This window comes from Lactuca saligna, chromosome 2, assembly GCF_052625555.1.
Source record: "Lactuca saligna cultivar CGN05327 chromosome 2, ASM5262555v1, whole genome shotgun sequence".
Lineage (NCBI taxonomy): Eukaryota > Viridiplantae > Streptophyta > Magnoliopsida > Asterales > Asteraceae > Lactuca > Lactuca saligna.
This window is the reverse complement of record NC_136418.1, coordinates 155,598,986-155,625,113: the sequence shown is the minus strand read 5'-3', so window position 1 is coordinate 155,625,113 and position 26,128 is coordinate 155,598,986. Positions and strand designations below refer to the sequence as shown.

At 34.1% G+C, this 26,128-nt stretch overlaps 2 protein-coding genes and 1 pseudogene across 3 annotated transcripts; 2 read left to right on the top strand and 1 right to left on the bottom strand.

The window, feature by feature from the left end:
- The first annotated feature begins 2,882 nt into the window (after nt 1-2,882).
- Nucleotides 2,883-4,699, top strand: LOC145032264 (pectate lyase). Its single transcript, XM_078981014.1, has 3 exons — nt 2,883-3,868; nt 3,971-4,109; nt 4,200-4,699. Exons 1-3 carry the CDS (start codon nt 3,012-3,014, stop codon nt 4,419-4,421), a joined length of 1,218 nt encoding a protein of 405 aa, XP_078837140.1. The 5' UTR covers nt 2,883-3,011; the 3' UTR covers nt 4,422-4,699.
- A 1,770-nt stretch (nt 4,700-6,469) lies between these two features.
- On the top strand, nt 6,470-7,709 carry LOC145032263 (basic leucine zipper 19-like; annotated as a pseudogene). Its single transcript, XR_013677091.1, has 2 exons — nt 6,470-6,774; nt 7,054-7,709. The product of XR_013677091.1 is annotated as a basic leucine zipper 19-like (transcript).
- Nucleotides 7,710-8,538: 829 nt separating this feature from the next.
- LOC145030279 (uncharacterized) lies at nt 8,539-25,104 on the bottom strand. The gene is made up of 15 exons (XM_078978671.1): nt 25,054-25,104; nt 22,686-22,815; nt 19,024-19,082; nt 18,746-18,942; nt 18,535-18,655; nt 18,282-18,461; nt 18,128-18,196; nt 17,967-18,048; nt 13,967-14,128; nt 13,632-13,877; nt 13,142-13,523; nt 12,037-12,965; nt 10,714-11,919; nt 9,255-10,586; nt 8,539-8,579 (listed from the first exon to the last, which is right to left on the bottom strand). Exons 1-15 carry the CDS (start codon nt 25,102-25,104, stop codon nt 8,539-8,541), a joined length of 5,187 nt encoding a protein of 1,728 aa, XP_078834797.1.
- Between the last annotated feature and the right edge of the window lie 1,024 nt (nt 25,105-26,128).

Sequence of the window (26,128 nt, the reverse complement as noted above, 5' to 3'; positions counted from 1 at the left end):
TCAAGGGTGTCGAGCTAACCCACAGGAAATCGATTGAAGTTCCTAACTTGAACCTTGTAGTTGCCGTAAAAAAAACACACAAAAGTATTGGGCTAACAATATACGTATAATTGATGGTCGCCATTTTGTGATCTTCAGGAATAAACGCGAGTTTTTAAGAAAAAGAATTGTAGAATGGTTATATGAGTTGTCGAGGTGTATAGCAGAGATGGTATCGTGATTAGGGTTTACAGAGAGAAAGGGAGAAGAGAACGAAGGGAGATCTTGAAGCGGGGTATTTAAAAATTTTAGAATTTTAAGAGAATTTCATTTCCCCTTTTAAGAAACGTGCGTTTTGAGCAAGGTTGTAAAAATCGCTCAGCGGTCGACTAGCTATAAGCGATTAATCGAGGATTAATCGAGGACTCTAAATTATTAATAAAATTATTTAAAATTTTAATGTTTACTAAAAAATTATGTACTTGGATTTTTTAGATTTTAAAATTTTAAAATTTTAGTATAATATTTTAAAGTTTGAAAGCTTAAATTTTTAAAATTTTAAAATTTTGGTGTAATATTTGAAATTTTTTTTTTTTTTTTGAATTTTTTAAATATTTCCTGCTTATGACCGCTGAGGACCGCCAATGACCGCCAAGCATGAGTTTGACCGATTTTGACCAATTTCTGCCAAATACCCTAATCGTAATCGGTTCGAGGCCGTCAAACGATTAATCGGCCGCCAAGACCGATTTCTGCAACTCTGGTTTTGAGTAAAAATCATAAAGCGACATTGAGAGAGGACACACATTTTAGATAAAGTGCCCTACGTGTTTTTAATTTTTTTTATATGAGACACTAATTTAAGGGCACGCAATAATGCATGACCTAAATCCTTAAAGAAATTTAAGAGATGATATTTTTTTTAATGTCACTCTCTTTTACGTAACATAAATCAATGATTGTCGTGGTTTGCACGCCGTAAAAGGGACTTTTTCTTGTAGTGCAGATAGTAAGAAAATAGATTATATTGGCTATGATTGAGAAACGATGAAGAGTAGTTTTCCCTTTAAGCGGAATATCCAGTCAGATGAATGATTAGTAAAGATGAATCAAACAGTTTAAAATTTCTATGGAAGTGTAGGTATACTATGATTAAGATTATGACGTTGATGAGGCACAATTACCAGCTAAGAAAGAGATTGATTATAATAAGGAAGATTTGATGAGAATAGTCATTCCTAATAGACGTTAATAATTTAATTATGAGTGCCAGTGGGGAAGGAGGTTACTTCCCAGAAAGTGTTTAAATATAAGATTGTAAGATGTCCTGTAAAGGATATGATATACTCACGGATTGGCATAGAGTTATAAAAAGCTTCTAATGAGGCAATGACTGTTTGGAATAGTCGTAAGAAATGGTGAGTGTAATAAGTTACAAGAAATAGTAAATCGAGGCTTGATGCCTAGAGCCTATAAGAGATTAGACGATTCCCTTAAGTTTGGTGATGATAAGTCTTAATATAGAATGATTAAAATCGAGAAGAACCAGAGGGTAAAAAAATGGAAAGGCCGCATAAGTAAGAAGAGTAAAGAATTTTACGACTCCTTAAGAAGAAAAAGGGGATAGTTTGAAGGAAGTAAGAAATGATTAAATGATATCAACTCAAGTATGGGTGCTAATGTGACGAGAGTAAATGAATTTAAGAGATGGATAGAGGGTTGAAACAAAATTTCGATTTAGAGAAAGAAAAACGACAAGAACACTACATTATGAGAAGATAAGATTGAAGAGAGGGTCACGAACATAGAAAGAAGACGAACTGTTGATTGCATTAGCAATCAATATGTTATTCATTGACAGAATGATCTATAATTCTGTAAATATCGTAATATGGATGTTGCAGATTAAATCCGATGTACTCACAGAGAGCCTTCACAGTAAAAGCGAGATAGTTTACCGAGAACTCTAAGGTATGAATCGAACGAAAGTGAAGGATAATAAGTAGTGATACATATTATGCAAATGTAAAGAACGACTCCATGGTAAGAGATAGAACCCTACGATGGGTTATGAATAATAAGAGTTTATAATGTAAAGAATGGATGAAGTGCGCTAAGTAAGGGTTTAGACCCTAATGAACCTTAAGATAAAACAGAAGGAAAATTAGGAAAGAAGTCTAAGGAGACTTGGAATGAATTTGATTAATGTTGTAAACACTTCATTCTCTAGTTCTTAACTTTTTTTCCCCTTAATTGAGCCTTCCTCTAAATCTTATAATACATATCGTAATTTTATTATCGAATAAGGGATCCGATTACTAAAATAAAGCTTGAGCCACTAGTAGCTGAATTTTTTATTTGAAAATACATTATTTTCTCATGTAATTTGCGCTTCTTATCTCGAAGACTATGTATTAACTTTATTAAAGAGCCGACAAAAATAAAAACAAATTGCTTTTGTTGGCAACAGTCAAAGAGTGGGTCTCATGATAATAAGCAACTCCAAAAGTCATACAAATGCGTGCTGTTTTTACCTTTTTTTACCGTTCAATTCTAATCTTTATTTAATTAGGCGAAATTATATATTGGTCCATTTCCATATCCATAATACTTACAAACTTAAAAAGGCTAAGTTCTACTTGTGCAATTTGATATTTTAAGTTTTGTGTGTGTGTGTTTGGACTTAATTTGGCATATCTATGAGAAAAGAAAATCGAATTTCATGTTATTAATTGTTTGTTCCATGGTTATGGGACAGTTTAATCTGGTTGCATATGATTCGATATGATGAATAATTGAATATAATAAAGTATTTAATTTTTGGACCACAAACTGTTAAGATATCAAACCTAACCGATTAAACCGACTACAATGGGAACTCAAAGAAAAAATTAACCCCAATCCGCCCTCAAATTACACATTGGTCTCCAATACCAAATTAATTGCGCCATTTATCACGGCGCCATTGTCAGTATAAAAACAACCCCACAACACACTCTTCGATCTCACCACTCTCCTCTCCTCCTCCACAAATGGCGACCAAATTTCTGCCATTGATCCTTTTCCTTTCCTCACTTTCTCTACTCACGATCGCTTCTTCTTCCTCATCCCAAAGAAACCCTGAATCAGTCGTGGAAGAAGTCAACCGGAGCATCAATGGCTCCCGGAGAAACTTGGGTTACCTCTCCTGCGGCACCGGCAACCCAATTGACGACTGCTGGAGGTGTGACCCGAACTGGGCCACCAATCGTCAAAGGCTAGCTGACTGCGCAATTGGGTTTGGAAAGGACGCCATCGGCGGGAAAAACGGACGGATATACGTCGTCACCGATCCCCGGAATGATAATCCGGTGAACCCGGTTCCGGGAACACTCAGATATGGCGTGATTCAAGATGAACCGTTGTGGATCATCTTTCAACGTGAAATGGTGATCCAATTACGTCAAGAGCTTGTGATGAACTCGTTCAAAACCATTGACGGAAGGGGTACCAATGTTCATATTGGTAATGGTCCATGCATCACCATACATGATGCTACTAACATCATCATCCATGGGATCCATATACATGACTGTGAGCAGGCCGGAAATGGCAACATCAGAAACTCACCACATCATTCCGGATGGTGGACTCAATCCGATGGTGATGGGATTACCATAGAGTCAAGCAAACATATATGGATAGATCACTGTTCATTGTCTAATTGTCATGATGGACTCATTGATGTCATCCATGGATCCACAGCCATCACCATATCCAACAATTACATGACTCATCATGATAAAGTCATGTTATTGGGACACAGTGATAGTTATACACAGGATAAACAGATGCAAGTTACCATTGCTTTTAATCATTTTGGTGAAGGTCTTGTTCAGAGAATGCCTAGGTACAACCATATAGTCAGTACAAGCACGTGATACATGCATGCATGATTTTATATAAAGTTTTTGACTTTTTGAATAACGTCACTCAAATATTCTTGTTGCAGATGTAGACATGGGTATTTCCATGTAGTGAATAATGACTACACCCATTGGGAAATGTATGCAATCGGAGGCAGTGCTTCCCCTACCATCTACAGCCAAGGCAATAGATTTACTGCACCCGATATCAGATTTAGAAAACAAGTATGGATACCGATACTTATAGAGTTATAGTGATATTGATATATACTCATATATTGATTGATACTAATGATGGATTAATGCAAATATCAGGTGACAAAGCATGAGAATGCAAAGGAAAGCGAATGGAAGAATTGGAATTGGAGATCGGAAGGGGATTTGATGTTGAATGGGGCATATTTCTTGGAGTCGGGAAAAGGTGCTGCGTCATCATATGCAAGAGCTTCAAGCTTAAGTGGTAGACCTTCTTCACTTGTGGGGGCGATGACTAGGACTGCCGGAGCACTTGCTTGTCGGAAAGGCTCTCAATGCTGATTGCTGATCATGGATGGATTGTAGCTTTACATATGAAGAAGGCGATTTGACTTTCTTTGATGTTCTACGTTTTTCTTACTTATCTTGACTAAAAAGTCAACCTTTGTGCTTGGTTTGCATCAAGAGATGTTTTTATTTCATATGAGTTGAGAAATGGAGTGCGAAAGAGTTGAGCAAGTGAATGTCTATCGTTTAGTTCTTTAGTTTCTTCAAGTATTTTGTACCGTTGGTTTTTTTCTTTCTTTTGTTGAAAATATGTAAGCTATAGTAAGATTTAAGCTTATGATTTTTATAAAATAAAATTACATAAGGAAACTTAGTCAAACAACATTATATCGAATGTCTTGTCTTAGATTTTTTAAATCATACATAAATATAAATATATAAAAATCTTAGCCAATTCAAAGGTTCCTGTACTCAGTTTTGGAAGTGATTATAAAATAATAATAAAATAATCACTTATAATCACTTATAATATAATGTGATTAATCATGGAATTAGCTAAAAATAGATTCACATATATACATTGTAAAATGTCTAAATTTAAGATATGATAATGTATTATATCAATTTCTTTTCAAAAAATACTTATTAAGAAATCTGTTAATAAGTATCAGGTGGTGTTTTCTCTCTTTGAAGTCGAAGGTTGAAATCTCTTTGTAGATATAAATGGAATTAGGTGTTAATTTAAAAATAGATTATAATTGTCAGTTAAAAAAATAATAAATAACCTATTAACAAATCTTTGATGAAAAGTTTTGTTACAAATAGTACTAATTTGATATCTAAAACTGATTATTTAATCTTAAAGTTCAAAGAATATAAAATTGATTAATGCAACTTTAAAACATAATAATTAAATACCCAAAGATCCATAAACAAGCAACTCATGCATAAAAGTATGATCCAAATGTTACACTTTACACAGTTCTAGCCACACTACTGTGATGATTGATCAACTTGCAAATAAAGGTGAAAACAGTTTTGAGAAGAAATATTTTTGATATTTAATTTTATAGCTAAAGACTTCGTTGTTTACTTTCTAATTTTGTAATAGGAGGAAAGGAATTAATGAAGGAGTGGGCTTATCGGGCCGTCAATCATGGGGTGGGTCCATGAGGCCACGAGATTTCGACATTAATAATTAAGGCGCGTGGAATTGGATTGGAAATTGAAAGTACACTCCATTCATATGATATTCTCTTTGCTTTATTCTACTGGATATAAATAATTGCTTTTCATATCTACATCTTCCGTTTCCCTCGTGAAAAATAAATATTATTAGGGAAATTAAATATCTTTCTATATTTTATTTTTATAAATCTTTCGATCAATTTAAATAATGGTATGTATCATGTTACTATACTAAAATATCATTATATTTCATCATTTAATTTAATAAAAAGATTTGTAGGAGGATATTTAATTTCTTATATTTTAATATTTGTTTAGTAAAATAGTTTATTTAATCATTAAAAATTTCACCGCTTATTAAAAAACACAATCAAATTACCAAATTTGATTATCAAGATTAAAAAATCAAGGGAATTATTATATTTTTTTTATTATTTCTCAAAAGCCATACTTAGTTTAGAATAATAACTATACATATATAGATTTATGTTCTAAACTAACCAATCAAAATGGGTTTCCTTTTCAATGTTCCAAATATATAAAATAAAATCCAACAACTTTTTTTAAGATAAAACTTTAAAAATGATTTCTGTGGTTTTTGAAAATATCAAGTTTAGTACCTAAGTTTAAAAAACCTCACAAATGGTCCTTGTGGTTTCAAAACTTTTAACATTTGGTCATTCCGACTCACTCCGTTAGCATTTCACCGTTAAGTAAGGGGCATTTTTATCATTTCATTACCCAGAGACCATTTATGAAGTTTTCTATTACTTTTAACAAAAAATAAATAAATAAATAAAACTTAATATGCAAGCGGTCCCACCTCTCTCTAAATAAAACTTAATATGCAAGCGGTCCCACCTCCCTCCCTCTCTCTCTCTCTCTCTCTCTCTCTCTCTCTCTCTCTCTCTCTCTCTCTCAACCAAAAAACCATCTTCTAACCTTCTACTTTCCTCGATCTCCCTTTTCCCACAAGCCTATTGATGAAACTTCCTCACAAAAACCAGAAAATTTGATCTTCATGACCAAAAATCTCTGCACAGAAGCCTCGATCTTTGAACTGGGAGTTTAGGTAGCGAAACTGGCAGCAACACGAGCGGGGATGACCCCATTATTGCCTTCCCATCATCGACTTTATTAGTCAAAAGGAGTCGGAGAGATTAGGTGGTGTCCAAGATGGTGCTTTCACAAAGATTTCCACCTCCATTGACGACGATGAGTGAGTCTAAATCGAATTGCTTAACTACTCAATTAAACAGTTCACTCAGTTCCAGGGTTTCTTTATTGGTAAATTGCTTCAATCGAATTGGTCAATTACTGTGTATTGATCAATTAGACGATTACAGTTGACTTCTGTTGAAATTCTTAACATATCCAGAGATAATCTCTAGATTATTACTTGATTAGTTACCATTTTTTGTGGCTACTTCTCTTTAGAGCTCAATTTGCATCAAAATTAGTTTCTGTGTTGATTTATCTTCATTATCTGTGTTTCTAGGGTTTATAGGTTACAAATCGGAAGCAATGGATGACGGAGAACTCGATTTCTCCAACCACGAGATGTTTGTGGGTGATACCCCGAGCAGTGGTTCCATGAACAGCTTCTTCGATGAAATCTTCAACGACACACACGCGTGTACTCATAAGCACACATGTAACCCTCCTGGACCTGATTCATCACACACGCACACATGTTACAATGTGCACACCAAAATCCTACCTACTACGAGCGATGACGACATAACCCCTACATAAGACAACGTTGAATCCTCCGACAAAAAAGGTAAGAATCGTCCATCAGGAAACCGGGAAGCTGTGAGAAAGTATCGTGAAAAGAAGAAGGCGCGTGCTGCTTCATTAGAAGACGAAGTAGTTAGATTGACAGCATTGAATCAACAATTGATGAGAAGAGTTCAGAGTCAAGTAAGATTAGAAGCAGAAGTAGCGAGGCAAAAGTGTTTGCTTGTGGACATTAGAGGGAGAATCGATGGAGAAATCGGATCTTTTCCTTATCAAAAACTCCACCATCCGGTGGGTAAACAGAATTGGTAATGGCAAGATGGAGGCATAAACCTCAAGAGAAAGAGGACTTGCATATTAAATTTTATTTATTTATTATTTATTTTAAAAAAGAGGAATATAAAACCTCATAAATGGTCCCTGAGAAGTGAAATGACAAAAATATCCCTGACGTAACGGCTAAATGGTAACGGAGTTAGCCGGAATGACCAAATGTTAAAAGTTTTGAAACCACAGGGACGATCCGTGAGGTTTTTTGAACTTAGAGACTAAACTTGATATTTTCGAAAACTACAGGGACCACTTTTGAAGTTTTATCTTTTTTTAATTATCCAATAAATTTCAACGACAAAACTGCAAAAATGGTCCCTGTGGTTTCTTATTTTATGTGGTTACGGTCCAAACGTTTGAAAAGGTGCAAATATGGTCCTTTTCAATAAGTTTTGTTGTGGTTTTGGTCCCTCGTCCGTTAGTTGGTTGTTAACTTCCTTAAAATGACAATTTTACCCTCAGGGACCATTTTCGCAGTTTTATCTTTTACCATACTATAAGGACCATTTTTGCATACATTCTTTTTTATTTTATTGAAGTATTATATATTAATAGATATTATTTTTAATATATAATATTATATATTAATAAATATTCTTTTATTAGATTATTAATTTATTTTAGTTGATTTCATTTATTTTTTTGTTGGAATAATTATTTTTTTATTGAATTATTATATATCAATACATATAGTTTTTAATAAATAATATTTATATCATAATAAATATTATATTATTGGATTATTAATTTTTTTAATTAATTTTTGTAATTCCTTTTTTTTAATTATTTTTTATTGGATTATTACTTTTAATTTATTATTTTATTCATATACTAAATATTGTTTTATTTGGATTATTAATTTATATTAGTTAATTCTATTTTTAATTTTTTTTTCTGTCGAAGTAATTCTTTTTTATTGAATTACTAGGTTAAAACTCGTGGAACCCACGGGTGCTGTTTTTGAATTGAATTTAAAAATTAATTATTTAATAAAATATTATATCAATAATTCTGATAACTTATAAATTGTAATATTGAATATTTAAATAATTTTTTTTATTGGTAATTATTTAATTACTAACTAAATGGGAAGTATTTAATTAGGAATGAAGATTTTTTAAAACTATTTTTTTTTTATTCATCATTCTAATTGGACATATGCAGATGATACAATACCAATGTGTGTAATGAAATTAACATAAAATACAACAATACGTAATTATAAAAAAATACAGTAATATGATGGATTAAGTGTGATTTCCTAAAATTGAATAAAACGACGTTACAAAAAAGTTAGCTACAAATTTCGAAAAACTTCCTTATAAACAACATTGGAAGTTTTATTTGTGAGTTTGCCATCTTTATCTAAAATTAATAATTTTAATCCCTCTCTACTCTGAACTCTAGATAAGGCAACATACAATTGTCCATGTGAAAAAACTGGATCTTTCAGAAACAGACCAACCTTTGACAACGATTGTTCTTGACTTTTGTTAATAGTCATTGCAAAACATACAGCCAAAGGAAACTGTCTTCTTGTGAATTTGAAGGGAATCTTTTTTTCTGATGGAGTTAAAGACATTCTTGGAATAAAAGTCCGATTTCCAATATTAGTTCCAGTTATTATACGTGCCTCAATAACACGTTTGCCCAATGATAACACCTGTAGTCTTGTGCCATTACATAAGCCGTTTTTCTGATCAATATTTCTCAGTAACATTACTGGAACACCAATTTTTAAAACTAATTTATGATTTGGTAAACCGGATACTTTGAGTCCATTTAATACATCAGGAGAGTATAGATTTGCATCAAATTGATCATGGAGAAATTCGGATTCACATATGCAGTCTGAACTTAAATATTCAACTTGATCTCCTGGAAACTTCTTAAGTAAACGGCCGTTTATTTCCTGAACAACTTCATTTTTTGGAGCAAGTATCGCTCTTTCTTGGAAATAATTTATATCGCTATAGTACTCTAAAATTGAAGGATATACAAACTCAATTAAGGAACCTATAGGATCATGTGAATCATTAATGAGAATATCATCCGGAATATCGATAATCGTTTCACCGTCGTTCGGACCACCAAGTTTTCCTTCTCCTATATCCAACAACCAATTTGCAAAATCTCTTATTTTTCCTATATCTGATTGATCCCTTCCAACAGTTAGCCTCATGTTTTTTGTTAATCTATGGACTTTGCAATGTTCCCATAAATATGAAGAACTCAAAGAAGCATTTACAATGTTCTGTCTACTGCCACCCGGCACAACAGGTAGAATTTGTCTAAAATCTCCTCCAAAGACAATAACTTTCCCTCCAAATGGAATATTTGAGATGGTTGAATTTACGCACCTTAATAAATCCTTCAAAGTTCGATCTAAAGCTTCAAATGCATGCTTATGGACCATAGGTGCTTCACCCCAAATTATCAAAGAGGTTTTCCTTATTAAGCTTGCCAACTCACCGTCTGGATTTATGTTACAAAAAGAATCCTCTGTAAGCTCAAATGGAATTATAAATCGAGAGTGTGCTGTTCTACCACCGGGCAATAATAAGGAAGCAATACCACTTGAAGCAACACTTAATACAATATTTCCTTCAGATCTAATTGCTGCAGATATTGTTTTCCATAAAAAAGTTTTACCCGTTCCACCATACCCGTAAACAAAGAAGACACCTCCTTTATTTTGTTGAATAGCACTCTTGATGTTTAGGAAAATGTTTTGTTGCTCATTTGTTAATGCAAGAAACATACGATCATAGTCATTCTTTATCACGGGAATGTCGTAATCTAGTTCCTCGGTGATAAGTCGATTGTTTGAAGAAGAAACGGATTCAACATCTGGGTATGGCATGTTTTTGAAGTTTTTGAGAGTAGAGTTGTTTCGAAGTAAAATTTGTTGTATTTCGAACAAAGTTAAGTTCTTAAGTTCATCTACTCCGAGAGACAATTCTGCACGAAAATATTAAATAATTAATAAAATACGTGGTTGATATTTAATAATTTCATTACTAATTATTTAATGGGTGTTGAAAAATAAAAATAAATTAATTTTAAAAAATAAGAAAAAATGTAATACCTGCTGACTTAAATCTTCGTCGTTGGCTATATAGAATTCCATCTGCCAAATTTTCCCAAACGATCTCTGGTTTAGACATACTATTACACATCAACAATGTAGCAAATAAAAAGCGTAGATAAAAACCAGATCCAGAATGACTTGCTTCTTTAATTGCATCAATGTATTCCTTGTCATCATCTAATAGCCCGAGTGCATAACAGGCATCTCTAAAAGAAGAATGTGTTTCTCCATTTACCGTGCGAATTTCATCAAATGATGTTGGTCCTTTTACTTTATTTAAAAGAATCCTTAAGAAATATGCTTCACCTAGTTTAGGTGAAACTGAATGAATTCTACCGATGGCTTTTCCTACTTTCCTTCGCTTCCAAAACCGACCATTTAATATCCAAACAAACTTTGTAGGGAATTCAACATATGTGAGTTTTCGTGCTTCACTGTCGATTGCATTACACTCCATCCAAGCTGTGAACTTTGAAGCGGCAACAGAAGGTTTGTCAAGAACATTATCAATATCATCATCTTCGCCATATACAATCTGTTGTTGATTAGGAAGATGAAAAGGTAGTCTAACAACAGAAGGATATCTGCAATGAACATCATATCTAAAAATTCGCCATGATGCTTCACATGCTGATAAATATCTACAATCGTAATATTCAGCTATTTCATCGACCGCATCATTATTTTCACATTCATTGTTGGTTGGTACAACAGCAACTGGAGCTCTATCAGGACCCTTATTTATGTATTTAAACAAATACTTTATAGAAGATCCCTGATTGCACCATTCAATATTAATATGTGCCTGATATCTTTTCAATAGATATTTGTTGTATGGAACAACATTTCTATTATCCAACCTTACACCTAATTTTTCTACAAAATGACCATCGTTTCTTCGCCTATATAACGGAAAACCATTCTGATGAACAGACGAATGATTAATGAATTGTTTTGGAAAGTTTTTAGAGCACTTTTTATCCACCATGCATGGACAATTCATATTTTCAGCTCCACATGGACCATGAATCATAAACTCATTTACAAGTGAATACAATTCAGGATCTTCAATTCTGTCTGCTATCTCTGCTGAAATTATTGGATCAATAAGTTCAACAGTTGGTAGCTTGTTGTCAGAATGCATGAATAGACATATATGACTATGCGGCAAACCTCTTTTTTGAAATTCAATGGTATAAACATCTGTAAAAGAATTTGACAAAAAAATAAAAGAGAATGTGATTAGATATCAAAACATATTTAAAATATAATAATAAGATCAATGTTTTATAAAAAAAATAAAAATATAGTTTTAATTACATGCTTGAACTTTGCCGAAAATTTGATTCTCCCTTAAGTCTTTAATGAATGCATCAAGTTTGATCTTAAACAACCTACATAGTATATCAGGTCTGTCTTCTGGTTGAAGTGAAGTATCCTTAAGAAACCTTTTAATCTCAGGCCATTTGGGATTACACGTAAAGGTTATGAAGAAATCAGGATATCCAAACCATTTACATAGTGACATGGCATCCAAATAGTTTTGCAGCATATAGCGTACACCTCCGGTAAAGGATGAAGGTAATATGACACGTTGGCCGACATTCGAGATATCAGTCATTCCTTGAGCTTTTTGGTTACGTAAATTTTCATAAGAATCACATCTAAGAACATGTTGTTGCCTACGTATGTAGTACATACTCTCCGTTTCCATCATAGTATAGGCATCTACCAGAAATTGTTGAAACAACCTTCTTGAATTAAGTATGAGAGAGAACGAATGATCTCTGTCTTGAATCCTATAAGCGAAATATTCTCTCATTGTACATTTCGCACGCTTGCTGTTGGTCGTAAATGACACACCTCTATGAAGAATGTCAACACTATAACCATCATCCCCATATGGAAATAGCAATGGATATTGGAGAGGAAGGTACGAAGGATGCAATTCACTGATACGTTGTAGACAACCATTTTTTGTTTGAACGACGATATCCCTCTTTTCGATTGAATCCGAAATGTCACTAATTATTAAAGCAGCAACCTCAGAAGCAGTCGGTAGGTTATATGTTCTTCCATCTTGCTCCCTTCTCCCGATAAGTCGTAATTTCATATCAACTTCTGGATTTTTTTGAAAAGTATCTCTTACCATTCTATAAGATCTAACCAAGACATTATTTGAATCCAACATCACCTTAATATCTTTAACAATATCACTATCAGTTGATGTTGATTGATCTTTTTCACCACTAAAATAAATAAATTTATACATAATATTAGTAATATATACATAATATATATATATATATATATATATATATATATATATATATATAATAATAGATTATGAATAAGAAGTTTGAGAAAATACCGAAAACATCTTTGTCTATTTGTAATTTCGTTGTCAGTGTCATAAATGTATTACTGAGAGAATTTTGGTTCCGATCCTTTTGCTGGCAAAAGACTTCCAATACTATGATAATTTTGACCACCCAATCTGAAAATGTAAGGAGCGTTTCCTCTATTGATTGAAGAGTCAATTTTACCACCCATCGACGTGAAAGAAAACATTGAATTGTAACGTCGAATGTTTTTCATGAAGTGTTTGCTTTTTGAATCCATATTTCGAAACATTCTTTCATAAGTAGGGGGTGCATTCTTTAAGTCTGGAAGTTGAACTTTGCCGTAACCACAACATAATGAATAATCCGTGTTCCCATTTTCTTTACCTTTAATGGATTCATTTCTCCATAACTTTGCACGACATGTTTGACATACAACATCTTGATCACCATGATCCAAATATTCTGTAAAATAAAAGCGTTGAATAAAATATCAATGAATTTTATAATTATATAGAACATAGTATCTGAAATGTAAAATGGATTTTATTTTTTCATTACCATTTGAGATACCAACTATACGATTTTCATTGTTCACTTGATGTATATTTTCTACATCTTCTGTCAAATCAATCAATGGGATAGGGGATAAATGTCTTGTCTTCGTTTTTAATTTATGACATCCTGGATTTAACTTGATTGATGATGAAGAAGTTGTTACTGTAGATGCATTTTTTGATGTCATATCATTTGAAAGTACATGGTACTGTCTTTTCTTTGCTAACTTGGAAGTGATATATTTATCGAAACCAATGTTATCTGAATAAAATAAAAATAAAATAGTTAACTAAATAAATAAATATTTACATAATGGATAATAGTATATTTTAAAAACCATAAATAATTACCATTCGTAATGTTAGATAACGGATTTATAACATTTGTAATGTTAGAAAATAGAGTTCTAACATCTGTAAAGGAAGGACAGTATTGTATGGTTGTGTTATGCTTTGCAGGTGTTGTAAATGAATTGACATTTTGAGTTTGACGAACAATGTTGGTTGATTGATCTGCAAATAGAAATAACTTATAAAACTTGTAAATATATGTATTCAACTATATAACAGTAAAAGATGGAATATAAAATACTAATACGGTTATAGTTAATGGTTTTTTTGAAGAGATGCTGTAATGATATACTTGGAACGTTTGGTATTGTTTTTATTTTCATCGATCTTTTATTTTCCAAATATATTTTTCTTTGTCTTCTTTTCTCTTTGGCCTGCATGTGGTACATGTTACTGTTGTTTTCTGCATAAGAAGACATAGGTTAGGAAATGAAATGTGAAATTATGTACATAATATGTTTATATAATACAATTGAAGTTAGTTAGAATTAAATAAATAATGATAATAAAGTAAATGTATTTAAAAAGTTACCTTTATTAATTTGTTTATTAAAATGTTAGCATCATGACTCATCATCCTCATTTCCAACCCAGGGTTTATTCGATTTAAATCTACTGTTTCCCCAATTTCAACCAATCGTGGGTTCGGATGATATCAGGGGTTAAAACCCTAGATCTCCATGGAATCAATGAAGGTAAAATTGTGTGATACACGATAATCGTGATGATTATAAATTGCTTATTGATCTTATGTATCTATTCAAGATTATTTTTTTACAATTAGAAAAACATCTATTCCAGCATATTGATTATTGTTGTAAATTTCAACCATAAATTCATAGAGAAAACAAAGTGATCTAAACTGATAATACTAACCTGACATATGGATATGGAAATCTTGCAGGTAGAACTGGAATGAGGATTACAACTTTAATGAAGCAGTTTGATGTAAGCTTAATGAAAAAAAAATCGCAGAAACAATTGAACATTAAGAAGACGAATGAGGTGTTTCAAAATTTTGGATTTCACGTTTTGAGTTAAAGTTATATGCTTGAATATTGGAAAAAGATTACGATTATATGATTTTATTGTTGTTGGATCTTTATTAGATATAATTTTCTTCCTGATTTTTTGGAATTTAAAAGATTACAACTAAAAATGAGTTTAATATTCAAATTTCATCTAAAAAAGGAGTATAGAATATTAGGAAATAGTTGGTTGAATATAGGTTATTTACAGAAGATAAGTAAATATGCTGCAACCATTACAAAAATGTATGAATTAATTTTAGAGAATCAAAGATATAAATTTTGTTTACAATTGGTTATTGATTATTTATTAAAAATAACATATTTATCGTGACAAAAATAATAGTTATTCTAAATAATAGACATAAATGTTCCATGTTTAAAATAATCAACATAAAGATGCGAAGGTGATTATGGTTAATATTCATTATTGGAGTCAAATGCAGTTCACGTGTAAAAGCAAAAATGTTCGCATTTGGTAATACAAATCAAAATTGGGTTTCGCATATGAGGTTGTATGGATTGGGGTTAAAGATGCGAAGGTGATTATGGTTAATATTCATTTCGTATTTGGTGAGACAAACAACTCAAATGCCAATGAACTAAAAAAAAATAACTGGAACATGCGAAGAAAGAGGGTGAATGAAGAATGTGAATTTTACAGTAGAATGCGAATTGGGGAAGAAAGCTAAGAATTTCGCATTTTTATTATACAAATTGATTGATTGATTGATTTGTCTTAATTGTTAATTGCGATATATGAAATACTTATCAAGTTAGGGGCAATATGGTCATTTTGAAGTAAAAGAAACCTTGGTTATTAAATGAATCATATGAAGGATCTGTTATTTGATTTTGGAATTGGGCAAATAATCGAACCATTTGGAGTTGCGAATTTGATTTTGAAAAGCCAATCAGTTGGGTTCGCATATGAAAACAGATAAGTTTTGATTTTGGATTAGCAATTGGGTTAATTGGTTTATTGATTGAGGGACGATTCGTGAAGAAAAATGAGAAGTCAAGAAGGACTGTGAAATGTGATTTGTTCAATATTGGAGTCAAATGCAGTTCACGTGTAAAAGCAAAAATGTTCGCATTTGGTAATACAAATCAAAATTGGGTTTCGCATATGAGGTTGTATGGATTGGGGTTAAAGATGCGAAGGTGATTATGGTTAATATTAATTTCGCATTTGGTGAGACAAACAACTCAAATGCCAATGAACTAAAAAAAAATGACTGGAACATGCGAAGAAAGAGGGTGAATGAAGAATGTGAATTTTACAGTAGAATGCGAATTGGGGAAGAAAGCTAAGAATTTCGCATTTTTATTATACAAATTGATTGATTTGTCTTAATTGTTAATTGCGATATATGAAATACTTATCAAGTTAGGGGCAATATGGTCATTTTGAAGTAAAAGAAGCCTTGGTTATTAAATGAATCATACGAAGGATCTGTTATTTGATTTTGGAATTGGGGCGAATAATCGAACCATTTGGAGTTGCGAATTTGATTTTGAAAAGCCAATCAGTTGGGTTCACATATGAAAACAAATAAGTTTTGATTTTGGATTCGCAATTGGGTTAATTGGGTTATTGATTGAGGGACGATTCGTGAAGAAAAATGCGAAGTCAAGAAGGACTGTGAAATGTGATTTGTTCAATATTGGAGTCAAATGCAGTTCACGTGTAAAAGCAAAAATGTTCGCATTTGGTAATACAAATCAAAATTGGGTTTCGCATATGAGGTTGTATGGATTGGGGTTAAAGATGCGAAGGTGATTATGGTTAATATTAATTTCGCATTTGGTGAGACAAACAACTCAAATGCCAATGAACTAAAAAAAAATGACTGGAACATGCGAAGAAAGAGGGTGAATGAAGAATGTGAATTTTACAGTAGAATGCGAATTGGGGAAGAAAGCTAAGAATTTCGCATTTTTATTATACAAATTGATTGATTGATTGATTTGTCTTAATTGTTAATTGCGATATATGAAATACTTATCAAGTTAGGGGCAATATGGTCATTTTGAAGTAAAAGAAGCCTTGGTTATTAAATGAATCATACGAAGGATCTGTTATTTGATTTTGGAATTGGGGCGAATAATCGAACGATTTGGAGTTGCGAATTTGATTTTGAAAAGCCAATCAGTTGGGTTCGCATATGAAAACAGATAAGTTTTGATTTTGGATTCGCAATTGGGTTAATTGGGTTATTGATTGAGGGACGATTCGTGAAGAAAAATGCGAAGTCAAGAAGGACTGTGAAATGTGATTTTTTCAATATTGGAGTCAAATGCAGTTCACGTGTAAAAGCAAAAATGTTCGCATTTGGTAGTACAAATCAAAATTTGGTTTCGCATATGAGGTTGTATGGATTGGGGTTAAAGATGCGAAGGTGATTATGGTTAATATTCATTTCGTATTTGGTGAGACAAACAACTCAAATGCGAATGAACTAAAAAAAATGACTGGAACATGCGAAGAAATAGGGTGAATGAAGAATGTGAATTTTACAGTAGAATGCGAATTGGGGAAGAAAGCTAAGAATTTCGCATTTTTATTATACAAATTGATTGATTGATTGATTTGTCTTAATTGTTAATTGCGATATATGAAATACTTATCAAGTTAGGGGCAATATATTTTATTTGAGTTATAACCAAAATCAACTAACTTGTCCAATTTAAAACAATAAAAGTATCCAAAAATATTCAAAACCAATAATATTTGACATCCTAAATACCCCAAAATAAAAATCATACCAAGCAATTAAAATATCTTTATAACCAAAACAAATGATCAAAATATATTAAATGTGTCTTATAACCGATAGAAACTCACTTTTCAATTTTTGGAATCAAGAGTGGAGTTTCCTCTACGGTTGACTTTCTTTTAGCCTTAGTTGAACTTAAATCATATCCAGAATCAACATCATAAATTTCTTGGAGGTTGCGCTTCAAATCACCTGATATTTTGCAAGGACTTGTTGCGGTTGACTTATCAACTGTTGAGGGTGTAAAACTTTCGTCTGTTTGTGAGATCACATCCTAATTTTAAAAAAAAAATGTTTGATTCCTAAAAAAAATAACTAATATAATTAAAAGTTTATAAAATAAAATGAAAAACCTTTTGAACAGGTTGTACAACATCATCGGATTCCAAAGCAACTTGATTTAAGGAGACAGATTGATTACTCTAAAAAATAAAATGGAAATATGTTAATCGTTATGTACTTTAACATTAAAGAATTGTAAATTTTCAACAATAAAAAATTACATACCATAAGTTCTATTTTACTTTCCAATTCACAAACAATGGACATATCTTCTGTAACTCTGAGAACTGTGTAGATGTTATTATAGTTGTTGACATTGTATTCTGTAATATCTACAACAAAACCAAACTTGCGGTTTTTCAACACATTAAGTTGCATTGGAAATAGGGCATCACTGTCTCCGGCCTGTAAGATATATTTTAATAAATTAAAAAAATTAAGTAAATGTTTTCTGATTTTAAAGGTATGAATAATATACCGCATCATATATCTTTTTCAACTCGTAGGCACTTATATTTAACAACCTCCTTGCTTCCCTATCAAAAAGAGTCAATCCAATGGTTCCAGTACGATCTTGTACGTTAATTGGAATTATATACCTAAAACAAAAAATAATTATGTCATTGTTAGTGTTGTTTTAAGATTGGCAAAATTAATAGAAATAAATATGTCTATACTTTATAACTGACTGAAATTCAGATTTTTTGCATTGTGCATTTGTACACTCGACAACCATAGTTTCTGAAATTCCCTCAGGGTTGGTATACGAATGATTGGTTTTGGGAACAGGGATAATTTTTTTTCCACATTTTTTGCATGCTTCATAATACCATGGTAGATTCTGCCTTATATTAACAATGGAAGCAACTAATAAAAACTTCATTTCCTGTATCATATAAAATGTAAAAATTATTAAAATAAATTATGCAAAAATAAAATGTAAAACATATAAAATAATGCAATATACCTTAATTGGTTCGGTGATCTCACAGATTGTTTTTAATGGAAAATTGCCCTTAAAGTCATCTGTATATGAAGAAGAGTAGCTTTGAAGTGTAGTTATGCTTTTTTCAGTTATACCGAAATTGTCATGACATTTCAACCTGTAATGTTTAATTTAGATTCATGAATATTAGGTTTTGTGTTTTTTTTAAGTTAAAATACATTATAAAAAAATAAAAAACAATTGGAAACTAACTTATTTTTAAACTCATTTATTTCATAAATGTCAGAATTTATGAACAATTTCGTTACTTCAAAATGACTTTTAGCTTGTAGTAATTTCGTGGCTGAACGCGGGAATGTAGTAATTCCCACCCGTTCGGGTGCAGCGGTGGGAATATGGGAATCCACGGATTAGATTCGGATTTCCCAAATGGTTCAGTTAAGGCTAAGTCAGCAAATCTTGGCTATAGATCGTCACATCAGTTATGAGATCAGAGTAGCAGTGGACCGTTGAGGTTCGGGTATGTTAAGGGCTACCGTCAGTCTGGGAGCCATCATGTTATTAGTCATAGAATGGATGATGTCAGGATGTGAAGTATGGACTCGATCGGTTGGATCGGAAGGTTGTTAGAGCCACAGTGACAGGATAACTAGTGGAAACTAGTCCTTGAGGAAGATTCCATTCAGAAGTCGTGGAAGCGACTAAGGGAGGAGTCCTTTGACTCCACAGTTGGACTTGAGTTTAGTGTTTCAGGCAGCTCAGTGTTTCAGCCAGTTTAGTGTTTCAGGCAGCTCAGTGGTTCGGCCAACTCAGTGTCTCAGGCAGCTCAGTGATTCAGCTAGATCAGCGTTTCAGGCAGTTTAATGTTTCAGGAAGGTTCGGTATTGCAGACAATTCAGTGTTTGAAAGGTTTCAGAGTTTTGGGTCAGTATTGTATTTGAGTTGGAATACTTGTGTCGACGGTATAGTTGGTTGATGTGGAAATGACAAGTCTCTCTCAGCAGGATCAGTTGAGCCTTCGGCCGAGTATAAGTGACATGTAAAGATAGCTAGGCAAGTAGCTTTTCTTCGGGATGAAAGACTCGAGTTAGTAGGAGTTGAATAATCAGATGGGATATAAGCAAGCTATTCCCAGCAGCATCGTTTCAGTATAAGCGGAAGAATGGATAGAACAGTTATAGATACTCAAAGTATTTTCAGGAGTCGCTGGAAGCGACTAGGAGATTGCGAAGGGGTGTAGTAACCGGTAGGGTTCGGTAACCCAAATATGGAGACGTCAGTAAGGACCGGGGGTGCTCGGCACCAAGTTATGTCAGATAGGGGCGTCGGTGGTTGTTGGCGGTATTGACCCGTACTGGATTTGGCGGGGGTGATGGAGTTGGTGAAGTATAGGACCTTCACAGTTACAGAGAAATAGTTGGCTATAGAACCTTGCCTTGGGAAGGCAAGGGATTTGCGCAAGGACGGGAAGGGGTGAACCCCTATAGGTTCAGTTCAGTACTCGGTGAGTACCAGAAGGATTGCCAGTTGAGTAAGTTGGGTCTCCAGGATGTTCAGGGTCAGGGTTGACCCAAGGTGTTATCTGCAGGGATTAAGGTTAGTCGGAAGGATCGAGCAAAAGCTAGCAAGGGTAGGCAGCTGGTGTTGGAATAGTTGGTTGGGTTTAGAGGCAACTCGCAGGCAGTGGGCCATAGCAGGCTTCGAGGACGAAGTTTAGTTTAAGTGGGGGAGAGTTGTAACACCCAAAGTTTCAAAGACCAAGAAAGGAAAGAAAACCCTAAGTTTAGGGGTCGACTTGGCGAGTCTAAGGGGGGACTCGGCGAGTCCGAGCGGGATCCGGGTCGGGGAGTAAGTGACCGACTCGGCGAGTCGACCAGGGGGACTCGGCGAGTCTGGTCTGTGCGTGGAAAACCCTAAATTCGGGACTTGGGGCCTATATAAATGTCTTAATCTTCTTCCCAGGGTTCCTTACTGCCTCTTTAGCCCTGGATATCAAACCCTAGCCGTCATATCTCCTAGTTGAGCCTTGGAAGGTGCTTTAAAGCTTGGAAAAGGAAGAAGGAACTTGGAGGAGCAAGAAGGAGCTATAGATCTGGGATTGTGAGTTCATTTTGAGCACTTGGAGGTAATAAACTAGTTCCTGGACCCTTTTTGCACCTAGATCTAGGTGTGGTTGTTGGGGCTCTTTTGCCATAATGTTATTATTTTGGATTAGAAGCCGGATCTGGAGTTGCTACTTCAGATTCAAGTGTTTTAGGGCCTGGAGAAGCATAAAGTATCAGTCATTGTGTTGATTTTGAAGTCCCTTGGCCTTACACCCTAGTTAATGGCGTATCTTGCCTAGATCTCCTTCTCTACACGTAAAGTTTGCAACTTTACGTAAGGAATAGACCTTAAAAGAGTGGATCTACAGTTTGGAGTCCATGCATGACTCAAAGGTCCTCTGCATGTATGTAGAACCGACTGGACTCGGCGAGTCCTTCGAGTGGACTCGGCGAGTAGCTTGAAGATGAGGAGGAACTCGACGAGTAGGATGAACAACTCGTCGAGTCGGATGAAGTTAGGCATGGACTCGGCGAGTTGGATGAGCAACTCGGCGAGTTGGTTGAAGATTGTCTAGGACTCGGCGAGTCATGGACTGACTCGGCGAGTCGGGTCGCGAATAAGAAAGACCCCGAGTTTATGAACTCGGCGAGTCTTTAGGAAGACTCGGCGAGTAGGGTTGACCTGGAAGGTTGACTTTGACCAGAGTTGACTTAGTTGACTGTCAGACTAAGTGTTATATGTATATTGATAGCTCGGAGAGCTGGAGGAGCAGCGGATCAGGGGATTGTCGAGTAGCAGCCAAAGATTTATCAGTAGGGTTCAGCAGTCTCAGGTGAGTTACCTTCCAGTAGCGGTGGGTCTAAGGCCACAATGCCGGTCCACCAGTAGGAGACGTATGATAGATGATTGTCTTTGTGAAATCATCTAGGTTTGCTATTACCTGTTATGTTATATGCTATCATGATACGTTATATGCAATAGTAGTAGAGTTCAGTTGTTAGGACCGCTGGGTAGTCAGACACCCCAGAATTATCTGACTGTATGTGATAGTATGCTTGTATGTTGGTCTGTTATGTTATGCGATAGGGGTAGCGGGAGGGGACCAGTCCCCGAGGATCGGTTGTTAGGACTGATGGGTAGTCAGCACCCCAGAATGGCTTGACATGGGTAGTCAGCACCCCATAATGGCTTGACACGGGTAAGACGGCACCCCAGAAGGGCCGTATGGGTAGGTCGGCACCCCAGAATGGCCGTACCGGGTAGTCAGGCACCCCAGAATAGCCTGGCAGTACGTATGTTATGTGTTTGTATGGTATGTGGTACGTTGGGGGAACTCACTAAGCTTTGTGCTTACATTTACAGTTTTGTTTTCAGGTACCTCTGCACCGAAGGGGAAGGAGCCGGCGCGGTAGCGGCACGTCATACACACACTCTTCGGTTTCCGCATTTACGAGATTTACTGGGATGGTACTCTGATATTTTGATGGGATGTATGGTTTGACCTTTTAGAACATGGTTGCGATGTGTTATGGTGTGATCAAACAATGTTTTTATTTATTAATGTTTTCTAAAGTAATATTTTAAAATGAAATTTTCGGACGTAAAAATTGGGTCGTTACATAAGGTCTGTTTATGACCTGTATAACTAAAACCATTAGTAACAGCAGCCATATTGGGTTTTATAACTATATAACTTTCATCTTCCTTTAAAAGATGACGAAATCTGGAGAAATTCTGATTGAAGACACGAGCTTGGTATTGTGTACCCTGTTTAAAAAAAAATTAAAAATTATTATGTTCATGAAACATGTCTAATATTGAATGATGAATAAAAAATATATCAAATACAACAAACCTCCTCATCCATGATGATCATTTCAATGGAACAAACTTTATTATTTCTGAAAAAGTTCCAAATTTTAAGCACCCGAACCTTGATATGCGATTTTTCATCTATCTGGTCAATGTTATTTAGGTAAACCTTATTTCCTATTTCCATTTTCTGCAATAAATTTAATCATTATAGAATTGTAAGGAAAATTAGCAACCTTTTAAATTAGCAGAAAATCAAAGTAAATGAAACAGCAAAACAAAAAAAAACATATTGTAATAGTTAAAGCTTTGAGGTTGTATGGATTGGGGTTAAAGATGTTCGCATATTGGAGTCAAATGCAGTTCAAGTGTAAAAGCAAAAATGTTCGCATTTGATAATACAAATCAAAATTGGGTTTCGCATATGAGGTTGTATGGATTGGGGTTAAAGATGCGAAGGTGATTATGGTTAATATTCATTTCGTATTTGGTGAGACAAACAACTCAAATGCGAATGAACTAAACAAAAAAAAATGACTGGAACATGCGAAGAAAAAGGGTGAATGAAGAATGTGAATTTTACAGTAGAATGCGAATTGGGGAAGAAAGCTAAGAATTTCGCATTTTTATTATACAAATTGATTGATTGATTGATTGATTTGTCTTAATTGTTAATTGCGATATATGAAATACTTATCAAGTTAGGGGCAATATGGTCATTTTGAAGTAAAAGAAGCCTTGGTTATTAAATGAATCATACGAAGGATCTGTTATTTGATTTAGGTAAACCTTATTTCCTATTTCCATTTTCTGCAATAAATTTAATCATTATAGAATTGTAAGTAAAATTAGCAACCTTTTAAATTAACAGCAAATCAAAGTAAATGAAACAGCAAAACAAAAAAAAACATATTGTAATAGTTAAAGCTTTGAGGTTGTATGGATTGGGGTTAAAGATGTTCGCATATTGGAGTCAAATGCAGTTCAAGTGTAAAAGCAAAAATGTTCGCATTTGGTAATACAAATCAAAATTGGGTTTCGCATATGAGGTTGTATGGATTGGGGTTAAAGATGCGAAGGTGATTATGGTTAATATTCATTTCGTATTTGGTGAGACAAACAACTCAAATGCGAATGAACTAAAAAAAAAATGACTGGAACATGCGAAGAAAGAGAGTGAATGAAGAATGTGAATTTTACAGTAGAATGCGAATTGGGGAAGAAAGCTAAGAATTTCGCATTTTTATTATACAAATTGATTGATTGATTGATTTGTCTTAATTGTTAATTGCGATATATGAAATACTTATCAAGTTAGGGGCAATATGGTTATTTTTAAGTAAAAGAATCCTTGGTTATTAAATGAATCATACGAAGGATCTGTTATTTGATTTTGGAATTGGGGCGAATAATCGAACGATTTGGAGTTGCGAATTTGATTTTGAAAAGCCAATCAGTTGGGTTCGCATATGAAAACAGATAAGTTTTGATTTTATAGAATAAATTTAATGACCATATTGCCAATCAGTTGGGTTCGTATATGAATTCCATTTTCTGCAATAAATTTAATCATTATAGAATTGTAAGGAAAATTAGCAACCTTTTAAATTAACAGCAAATCAAAGTAAATGAAACAGCAAAACAAAAAAAACATATTGTAATAGTTAAAGCTTTGAAGAACAGTTTTTTTTAAAGAAAATAAAGTTCTCATTTTTATTACTAATTTCGTATTTTGTAATCATTTTCATTAACATTTACATCTTTTAAACTGAAAAGGTAGAAGAAGAACATGATTAAGAAGAATTAGCAAAAGGAAGAAGAAGAACATCACTAATAAAATGAAAAATGATAGAAACTGGTAAATCAGACAATTAAGAGGTTAGAAATATTAGTAATGCTGATATTTTAATATACTAACCTGATATTATAATTTTTGAAGCGTTGCAGAATCAAGAAGAATGAAGAAGAATACGTTTGCAAATATTACTATGGAGCAAAATTCGTCTGGAGCAGAATGGTAAAAAGAAAATAACCGTATGAATGCTATTTACGTTTGAATAAATAAGAATAAGAATTAAGAAGATTACGTTTGAAAAAGATTAATATTGCAGATTTTTAGGGATTTAATTTGCAATCAAAATAAACAAACTTTCAAAATTAATGCGTGTTTTTCGAATCTGAAGATTGACTAACATATTTGTTTGCAGATTTTTCCGGAATTATTGAATTTGGATTGTATGGCATTTACGTAAATATAGATGAATAAAATGAGCGGGAAAACTCTATTTTGGAGGTCTTATAGATTGACATGTGGCAGAGTTCTACTTATTTATGTAACAGCCCGGAATTTCAGGTATTTTTATAATATGGTTTTTGGGGTGTTTTAGGAGGGGACTCGGCGAGTTGGAGCCAGACTCGCCGAGTAGGACCACAGACTGGGTCGCGGGTTCGCGACTGGACTCGACGAGTCCATTATGGACTCGGCGAGTCTGCGCTGTTCAGCGGAAACCCTAGCCGTTTGGTTTTGGAACGTATTTAATGCACTTATATGCCGTCATTGTCCGTCTTTTAGCCGATTAAGAAGAACCCTAGCGACTGTGGACATCTAGAGCAAGATTGGAGGCTATTGGAACCTTGAAGAAATTGTCAGGCAAGAAGGAGAGGAGTTTTGGTTGAAGGAACAGCAAGGGTTTCGAGTTCTGAGGTTTGGGGACACAGAGAGTGCGTTCTTCAGGTAATACTTCGGACCATTCTGTTATATTGATGTGTGCACGGATTTAGGGTTTATGAAACCCATTTGGTGATTAGATGGATTATTACCTTGTTACCCAAACGATTATAACACTGTATTAGGATGTTTAGAGGTCCAGAAGGTCCCATGCTTGTGTATTTCGGGACAATACGTATTTCAGGAAGCAGATTGATCGACTGCATGGCATGGACTCGCCGAGTCCAATGAACAGACTCGGCGAGTAGCTTGAAGATTGACTGGGACTCGTCGAGCTGTTCTTCAGACTCGACGAGTGGAGTCGGGGTGGCCCCGCGATTCTTCCACGAGGCTCTCGTCGAGCCAAGAGGGATACTCGACGAGTAGAAAGGGAACATCAGGGAAAGTTGGGGAGGACGTCTAGACTCGCCGAGTCGCCTTTGCACTCGCCGAGTCCGGTCAAGTTGACCGTTAACCAAAGTTGACCTACATGTAATTTCTTAGGGTCAGTTGTCTTGAAAGATAAAAGTATTAATAAGGGATATATGATATTATAGGGAG

Coding starts and splice junctions, on each gene's coding strand:
- LOC145032264 (XM_078981014.1), top strand. CDS start 3,012: ATGGCGACCAAATTTCTGCCATTGATCCTTTTCCTTTCCTCACTTTCT. Junction 3,869..3,970: donor CTTGTTCAGAGAATGCCTAG/GTACAACCATAT, acceptor TTCTTGTTGCAG/ATGTAGACATGGGTATTTCC. Junction 4,110..4,199: donor ATATCAGATTTAGAAAACAA/GTATGGATACCG, acceptor TGCAAATATCAG/GTGACAAAGCATGAGAATGC.
- LOC145030279 (XM_078978671.1), bottom strand. CDS start 25,104: ATGCCATACAATCCAAATTCAATAATTCCGGAAAAATCTGCAAACAAA. Junction 18,943..19,023: donor AGATCACCGAACCAATTAAG/GTATATTGCATT, acceptor TATATGATACAG/GAAATGAAGTTTTTATTAGT. Junction 14,129..17,966: donor AAGTCCTTGCAAAATATCAG/GTGATTTGAAGC, acceptor TTCTATTTGCAG/ATCAATCAACCAACATTGTT.